Below are 9256 nucleotides of genomic sequence, written 5' to 3' on the forward strand. Positions count from 1 at the left end.
TGAAAAAAATTGTATTACACCCTATCCAACATCTCAATCGTGTTAATGACAAGAATCACCTCACTAATTTGCCAATTTCAAATATTTGCTTATCAAATTTTATTTTAAGGTCAATTTTTTATGTCAATTTGATCAACTTCTAGAGCAGATGAGGAATCAATTTACTTTTATATGACTTAATAAATGTTTCATTAAAAACAAAATATCCTACAAACCTAATACCTTATAATCGGTACAACATATTTATTTTGAAAGATGGAATTTTTTCTTTCAACAATTTGTGAAATAATAATGAATTAGGCCCATAATAGTAATATGAAAAATTGAAATGATTAGTAGTCTGCTTCAATATTTTTACAATGATAGGATCCGCATATTTTATTAGGATAAAGTTTTTAATTTGTAATGGACAAATTCCCTAATAGTTTAAAAGATAGGAGACAATTGCAAAAAAAAAAAAAAAAAAAAAAAGACATTTAAATAATGATAATAAGAAGAGAAATTAAAAAAAAAAAAAACGATTTAAATTGAACACAAAAACCGCTAAAGAAATTATAAACCAAAAGATTTAAAACTTATACCTTTGGATAAGGATAAAAATGAACTAATTTTAGATACATACGTCTCACACAAATAATGAAGAATAACATCAAGAAGACGAAATATAAACGGTCAAGAAACGTATACACATATTTTCTTAAAATGATAAAGTTGGTTTATACTTAAAAATTTAAAGCTGTTGTACTGAGATGATAACACATGAAAGCACTTTTCGGTTGTTGAGTAGAAAGAGATGATGGCATGAAACTCGGTAGGAGAAGGTGTATTTCAAATCTTTCAATTGGAGAACCAAACCAGGAAAGTCATATATGGGAGAGGCGGACTAAGTAAAATAATTTATTGATATTTTCAATTAATTGAATCATACTAAAAGGTACTCTCTCTATCCTAATTTATGTGACATAGTGAAAAGTCAAAAGTAACAAGTAAAAGTGCATGGAGGAAATAAATATGTGTCGAAAAATTAAATTGAAGTGCATACGTGTGTACATGAGGAGAGAATAAATATTTAATACTATGACATATGTCCACCTGGGATAAAAAGTAGTTTAGTAATGTGGCCAAGTAATATGGGACGGGGAGAGTACTTCATTTATTAATTCTTAAAGAACTTGAAAAGTCAAAAATTAACAAGTATAAGTACACGGAGAAAATAAATGTGTCGGAGAATTAAAATTGAAATTGAAGTGCATACGTGTATACATGAGAAGAGATAAATATTCAGTACTATGACATACGTCCACGTGGGATAAAAAAATAGTTGGTTATGAAATGAAAGATCTTTGAAACTTGTGGTCTAAAACAAGTCATAAATATTTGTGTGGATTTAAATCATTTCATTAAAAGTAAAAGGGGAAGTTTCAAGTTAAATGATTTCTAAATATAAAAATATATCATTCTTTTTTAGACAGACTAAAAAGAAAAATATGGTACTATTTTTTGTGTTAGGCCCGTGCTAGCACGGGCTTTCATCATCTAGTTATAACTATATATAAGAGGGAATGATAGTTTTTTGCAGTCCTCACAGGGCTATTTTTGTCATTTACTAGCCCTGAAGGAGTTACACGTGTTATTCAACTTTTACACTTTTGAATCCCTCTTTTATTAAGTTGCCTCTTGTTTAGTTCTTTATTGCTTCAGTTGCCACTATCTAATTTAGTAAATAAAGGCACATTTTGAGACGTTTTATAAGGCCCAAATTCAAGGGCATTCCCACCTGGCCAAAAGCTCATTGATTATTGTGTCTTCAATTTGTTTTTTTGTGCGGAGTACCCTTCAAATGCATTGGTCTTTAATTTTTGCCCCTCGAATTGTTGGTCTTTAATTTTTGCCCTTCACCTAAAACTTTTAGATTTTGAGTTCGAACTCCCGCTCAGTTAAAACTTTTAAAAATAAAATCTAGATAGAACTTGAATTCGCAAGGCAGAGTTTTTGATACGCCCAAATTACACCTCTAAATTAGAAGTAAGCGGTCGTTGTCAAATATAGAACTCAACAAGATTGGGGTTGAATCCCACAGAGAGTATAATAAAGAAATAAACTTGTTAAGTGTAACGCTTGACTAATAGTCAATATTTCAGGAGACGGGAATGTACAAAGTGTTATGAAATATATTATGGATGTCCATATCACAAATATAATGCTTCCTCCACCATGTTAATGGCTCCTCCATTTTCCTCCACCATCTTAATGGCTCCTCTACTATCTTAATGGTTCCTCCATTAATTCATATATTAAATGTATATGTATCACTATAAATAGAGGCATAAGTTTTCATATGAAATGTACTTGTAACACATTTTGGAAGAATAGTAAAAATCTCTCCTCTCTTGTCTCTCTATTTCTATTGTTTTCATCCTTTACTATTGTTACTCTTTTAGCTTAGTTTTATAACACGTTATCAGCACGATGCTCTAACCAACTGAGCTAATGTTGATGATATGGTGGCTTTATAAGATTGTTTGGAACTGTTCCAGCAAAGCTAGAGCCATGATCTTCCTAAGGTAAGTAGTACCAATTTGTTATATTTATATAAAATTCTACCGTTTATATAGTGGCTAGAAAGGAGTGGTATTCCTTTAGCATACTAGTTACTTTCTATATTAACAAAATAACGTGATTCCATGATTGGTTGAAACTAAGAAAAGGATTAGAGAATTCTCAACATTTTGCACTTACATATATTTGATCGTTACTAATTCTGTGGAAAAGATGAGTAAGTGAAAGTCTAAAACAATAGAACAAATGGAATTGCCATCATTAAGAGTTTGACATAAAAGGTTAGTGTTCTTATGTCTTTTGTCATTGCTTCTAATGGCAGTTGATACCTCAAATTCGTAATTGGAGATGTGTAATTCTCTACATTATATGTATATTTCAATTTGCTCCTGAAGTAGCAATATCATAACAAGATTATAAAGTGGATAATATAGACCCACTTAATATCCAGCAAATTTTGCAAGAAATATGTGATCACCAGAAGTGACAATATTTTTCAAGTCTGATTATGACTGAATTCATTTATGTAAACCACCAAAAGTGGTAATATTTTCATAGACTTGTTGTGGCTACAACTGAAGATATGTTAAAAAAAAAAAAAAAAATCTCTACATATTATATGTATGCCTCGATTTGCTTCTGAAGTGGTAATCTTAAAGGAGGTTCTAGCTATCATTATTTGATATGATTAAGCCACGTTCAGATATATTTCATTCCTGAAGAATGAAACTTCTAATAAATGTTACAAATACGGATCTATTCCCTGAAGTGAATGTGACAGTATGTAGTAAAGCTTATAAATATGGACGTGCTCTTGGTTGTGAAGAAATCACGACTCAACTCCAGAAGAGGTAGAATAATTTAGAAGAAATATTTCGAATATTATATGCTTTACTCCCGAAGTAGTAAACTCATAAAACTGCTCCCGAAGTAGCAAAACTTTGAACTCTACTCCGAAAGTTGTAACCTCCGAGCTCTACTCCCCAAGTAGTAGAATTCTGAAATTTACTCTTGAAGTAGTAAATAACTCCGAGATCTACTTGAAGTAGTAAGACCTTAAAATTTACTCTCGAAGTAGTAAACATTTAAACTTTACTCCCGAAGTGGTAAAACTTTAAACTTTACTCATGAAGCAGAAAGAATCGGTAAAATATTTGAGAAATATTCTGAAGCAATATCTTCTTGTGCTTGAGGAAAATAACGAGTTATTGATAAATGTCGTATTTCAAGCACATTTAAATAATCAGGTTTCATTCCCCGAAGTGAATGAACTAATACCACAACCTATCTCCGGAGAGATAAAATACAAGGAATATACATGTTATTTTGGTGGTATGAAATTAAGACATAGCAACACGTACCGTCGTATGTAGAAACATCTTAAATAATTTTATCAAAATATCATTCTAAGGAAAAGGAGCAGAGTAGAAGTGCTTTTGCTATAACCACATTAATACATTATTGGTTAGTTGTTATTGATTTCCTCGAAGGAAATAACAATTAATGTATTTTCCCCGAAGGAATTAATAACTATATGGTTGCCTCTTTGATACAAAATGATCAGATGTTAATGATGAATCTCCGAAGGAGATGTTTAAAATATTGAAGTTTAGAATTCAATATTTATTTCGTGTTGAGTAGTGTCGAAATTTACTTTCATGGTACCAAAAGTATTTAAGAAATATTTGGTAATAGAAATTAATGATCAAAGGCTCAGAAGAGCTAATTATTTATTTGCAAGTATCATGACACTAGCAATGTCCAAATAATATCGATCATGATAAATAAATTGAAGTCTCTTGAAGATGTTATATATGATAATACCATTCATCGTAGATCGTAATTGGTACGATCGGAACACCGTAGTAGACACTGAAGTTTACTAACAATAAAAATGGTTATTATATTGAGACTACAAATGATCGGAATATTAAATATCTTCAAGTTACTACGGGTAAGAAATACACGTGAAATTTTCCCGAGCATGATAAGATCACATACCACGATAAACCAGTAGTTTATTGATATATAATTTCATGCAATAGTAAACCAGAAGTTTATTAAAAGAAATAGCACTCGTGATAGTAAACTTGAAGTTTACGGGTACAAATAATTTTATCAGTTGACAAGACCATTTTGATCGTCCTGATTTAAATCTGATGTGCTAATTGAGTATTAAAAACATATTGAAGAACTAGAAGATTCTTCAAGAATTTGTTTGTGTTGCTTGTTCTCATAATAAGTTGATTAAACTAGCTAATGTTGGATTTGAATCCCCAAAATTGAAAAATATATAAGGTGAATATGGGCCCTTTCCGTAATGTGATGTCTTAAATAGATGCATCTATGAGACGGTCACATGTATGTTTATTGTCAATGTTGGCGAGTTTGACATTTACGAAGTTGCTCGCTCAAAATGATTGAGTTGGAAGCACAATTTTCAGAATATGTAATCAAGACAATCATCTTGATAATGCTTTGGTTTATATCTAATTTGGTTTGGTATTGGATGCCTCCATGTCTGACTAAACCATTGCTTATGAGAACGAGTTTCAGATGTTGGTCTGAAATATGATATATTGCATACAACAGCACTTGTATGCTTCAGATCAATAAATTTTGATAAATTCTCCCCTCATATTTGGTTCAGGGTCAGGAACTATATATTTCCATCTTTTATCATTTGATGTGCGGTACATGATTAATGGATATACCATGATGCACACAGATGGATTTTCCCAAAGAAAATAGGGACATATGTCACTAAAATAAGGGGGAGAGAATAAGCGAAGCTAAGAAATATGTTGTGAATTATCATCGGTATGATCCTCGGATAATTCAAGTCAAATGTCAGAAGCATTTGCTGACCCAACTATTTCATATTTCATCTGCAAAATGCTCCTAATGTCCCGGAAGGACAAGTCTACAGATGCATGAAGCACGGTAGACGAATCGGTTCCAAATATAATAATATTTGAAAAAAAGAGGAGCAAATGATCATAATAAAGAGGCAATGTGCTCTTGAAGAGCTACGACATAACACTTCATAAACCTTATGAGAGGTTCAGGTACCTGAAAATAATGAAGTGATGAGATCTCGATAAGTTATGTCGAATTGCGAACCGATACAAAATGATATCTTGTCGACGATATCTTTGATACAATATGGCGCGCAATATTGTATAAGATTGTGAGGATCTGAGTACTACGTCTCTTAAAGCATGTTGACGTAGAAATAATTACCAAGTAAAATGATGCATCTTGGTAAACGTAATGTTTATTGGACCAGCAGTCCAAACATCAGAAGATGTCACAATCTCTACTGATGGAAGTTGTCACAGCCTATATGGCTTACTTGACAAAATTTATATGAAAATTCTGAAGGATTTAAAATGCAGAAGCAATTAACTCAAAGTCTCGAGAGATGTATTCAATCGATTACAAAGATCATTATATGGTTTAAAACAATCGGGCGCATGTGGTATAATCGCCTAAGTGAGTATTTGATAAATGAAGGATATATAAATGATGCCATTTGTCCATGTGTTTTTATTAAGAAAACAAAATCAGGGTTCATTATACTTGTTGTTTATGTTGATAACATAAATATCATTGGAACTCGAGAAGAGCTCAAGAGGAGATTGAATATTTGAAGGAAGAATTTGAGATGAAAGATCTCGGAAAGACAAAACTTTGTCTTGGTGCGAAAATTGAACATTTCGCAAAAGGGATCTTTATCCATCAATCTGCCTATCTTTGAGAAAGTTTTAAAAGATTTTACATGGACAATGCGCATCCTTTAAGTACTCCAATGGTTGTTCGCTCACTTGAAGTGAGTAAAGATCCGTTCCGACCTCGAAGAAAATGAAAAGCTTCTTGGTCTCGAAGTACCTATATCTTAGTGCAAATGATGCACTTATGTATCTTGCTAACGCTACAAGACGACATAGCATTCTCTTGTTAATTTGCTAGCAAGATATAGCTCTTCTCCTACACGAAGACATTGGAACGGAGTTAAGCATATATTGCGATATCGAAGGGAACTAGCGATATAAGGCGTTTTATACTAACAAAGGTAGTACGAATCTTATTGGTTATGCGGATGCGGAGTTATTTATCGATCCACATAAAGCTCGATTTCAAATAGGCTATACATTTTACATGCGGAGGTACTTGCTATATCATGGCGATCCAAAGCGGTCCATTGTTGCTACTTCTTCGAATCATGCCGAGATAATAGCTATTCATGAAGCAAGTAGAGAATGTGTGTGGTTGAGATCGGTGATACATTTCATCGTAGAAAGATGTGGCTTGAAATGTGATACAAAAATACCCTTTGATATTATATGAAGATAATCTTGCATGCATAGCTCAATTAAAGGGAGGATTTATAAAAGGAGATAGAACGAAGCACATTTCACCAAAGTTATTTTTCACACATGATCTCCAGAAGAATGGTGATATTGATGTGCAACAAATTCGTTCAAGTGACAATCCTGCAGATTTGTTCACCAAATCTTTGCCAACTTCAACTCTTGAGAAGATGATATTCAAGATTGGAATGCGAAGACTCCGACATCTGAATCTTAGTCTTCGTCAGGGGGAGTGAAATACGCGTTGTACTCTTTTTTCCTTAACCAAGTTTTGTCCCATTGGGTTTTCTTGGTAAGGTTTTTAATGAGGCAACTCTCAAAGCGTATTACTAGATATGTGTACTCTTTTTCCTTCATTGAGGCTTTTTCCCACGGGGTTTTAAAATAAGGTTTTTAACGATGCACATCATCTATGGACATCCAAGGGGAGTGTTATGAAATATATTATGGATGTCCATATCACAAATATAATGCTTCCTCCACCATCTTAATGGCTCTAATGGTTCCTCCATTTTCCTCCACCATCTTAATGGCTCCTCTCTATCTTAATGGTTCCTCCATTAATTCATATATTAAATGTATATGTATCACTATAAATAGAGGCATAAGTTTTCATATGAAATGTACTTGTAACACATTTTGGAAGAATAGTAAAAATCTCTCCTCTTTTGTCATTCTATTTCTATGGTTTTCATCCATTAATATTGTTACTCTTTTAGCTTAGTTTTATAACACAAAGTGTTTAGTTTTAATATTTATCATGATCATTAGTGAGAGAATGCTAGGTTTTCAATTAACAATTACTAAAGGCACTACGGTTGTGGTTCCAATGGAAAGTAATGCGCTTAGGTTTCACTTCAACTCATTTCTATGCATAAATGTAGTAGACCAAGGGGCGCTTAACTCTTGCCAAATGTTTTCCAACCAAATTAGCAAAATTCATTCTAAACTTTCCCAAGCCTTAGAATGTTTTATATGAGAACACCCATTTAGTCTCAACTAGATTTTCTATTCCTAGCTCAAGCTATTAGATGAGGGTTATGCCTCAAATTGTTGCTATTAACTCTTTTCCTAACCTCTACTTTCTTTTCCAAGCAAGGTAATGGTAATAAGGCACTAGTAATGTTGTACACCATCACAAGACATTGAAGCATGAAAAGTTAATAGAAAACACATTTGGCATATAGATGAAGTATGAATATGAAACCCAATCACATAACTAATACATTTGGTCCCATGGACTTGGCTAAATGAGTTAGCTATTCATACCCATTAAATATAAAGTAGTAGCCAAAAGAATATTCATGGAACTTACAATAATGTTAATGGAGAAAATGACAAAAAGATAGAGAATCTTCTTAAAAGCTTCACAATAAATGATATTCCAAAGCTCCACTTTGAGAGCTAAAAGACAATATGAACTGAAAGTAGGGAATATTCAATACTTTACACAGCAACCAAGGACTAGTATTTATAGATGGGGGGACAAAAAGTGAAAAAGTGGCTTTTAATGCACTCGTGCGGGGCAAGTATGCGACCGCATATTCTCTGTTGATCGCCGCACTTTTGCTGCCTTCCATCGGATTATGCGAGCGCCAACTCAGTTGGCGAAGTCACATTCTTGCTCAATTCGCTCCCCTCACTGGCTTGTGGAAGGACGAATATGCACCGCACATCAAGTTTGCAGTCCCGCATATTCATCGCATACTTGTGAAAACCGTCTTTGCTTACTAGTTCTTCTGATGACGAGTATGCGGAGGCATGACAGAGTGTGCGATCCCGCATATTCATCGCATGTCAGCATTTTTCTTTCTTTTTCTCATCGTTTTGTCCTTTCTGTGTCCTTGACTCAAAAACCTGAAATCATGAAACAACCTAGTAGAAATACAAACAAACGCTTCAAAAGACTCCCAAAAAGAGATAAGTAGTGGTCATAAAAAACTGCAAATCCATGACTTACCAGTTCTGCCTGCGAAACTCTGCCTATTTGTCTCATACACTATGGGGATGGTGAGAAAAGATATACTTTACATCCCAGAGGGGCTATAGTTGGAGATACCATTGTTTCTGGTACAGAAGTTCCTATAAAAATGGGAAATGCCCTACCTTTGAGTGTGGTTTGAACTATTGATTTACGTAGTTGGAAATAACCAATTAGGTTTATGACAAAACCTAAAAATTGATCACCTTCAAAACTCTGTCTTAAGACAAAATTCTGCTTGAAGGTAAAATTTTGCTATAAGGCAGAGTTTTCATGAAGTTTCAAATATATAAATTTTAATCTTACAATATTGAGTTAATTTTAATCCAATTTGGCTTCAAAG

General features: G+C 33.2%; 1 protein-coding gene across 1 annotated transcript in view; it reads right to left on the reverse strand.

Moving 5' to 3' along the window:
• Positions 1-8717, reverse strand: part of LOC132034868 (annexin Gh1-like) — a 22210-nt gene extending 13493 nt beyond the window's left edge. The window contains exon 1 of the mRNA XM_059425210.1: positions 8576-8717. Coding sequence (XP_059281193.1) covers positions 8576-8717 — 142 coding nt within the window. The remainder of the gene's footprint in view (positions 1-8575) is intronic.
• Positions 8718-9256: the final 539 nt, after the last annotated feature.

This window comes from Lycium ferocissimum, chromosome 10 (assembly GCF_029784015.1).
Source record: "Lycium ferocissimum isolate CSIRO_LF1 chromosome 10, AGI_CSIRO_Lferr_CH_V1, whole genome shotgun sequence".
Taxonomy (NCBI): Eukaryota; Viridiplantae; Streptophyta; class Magnoliopsida; order Solanales; family Solanaceae; genus Lycium; species Lycium ferocissimum.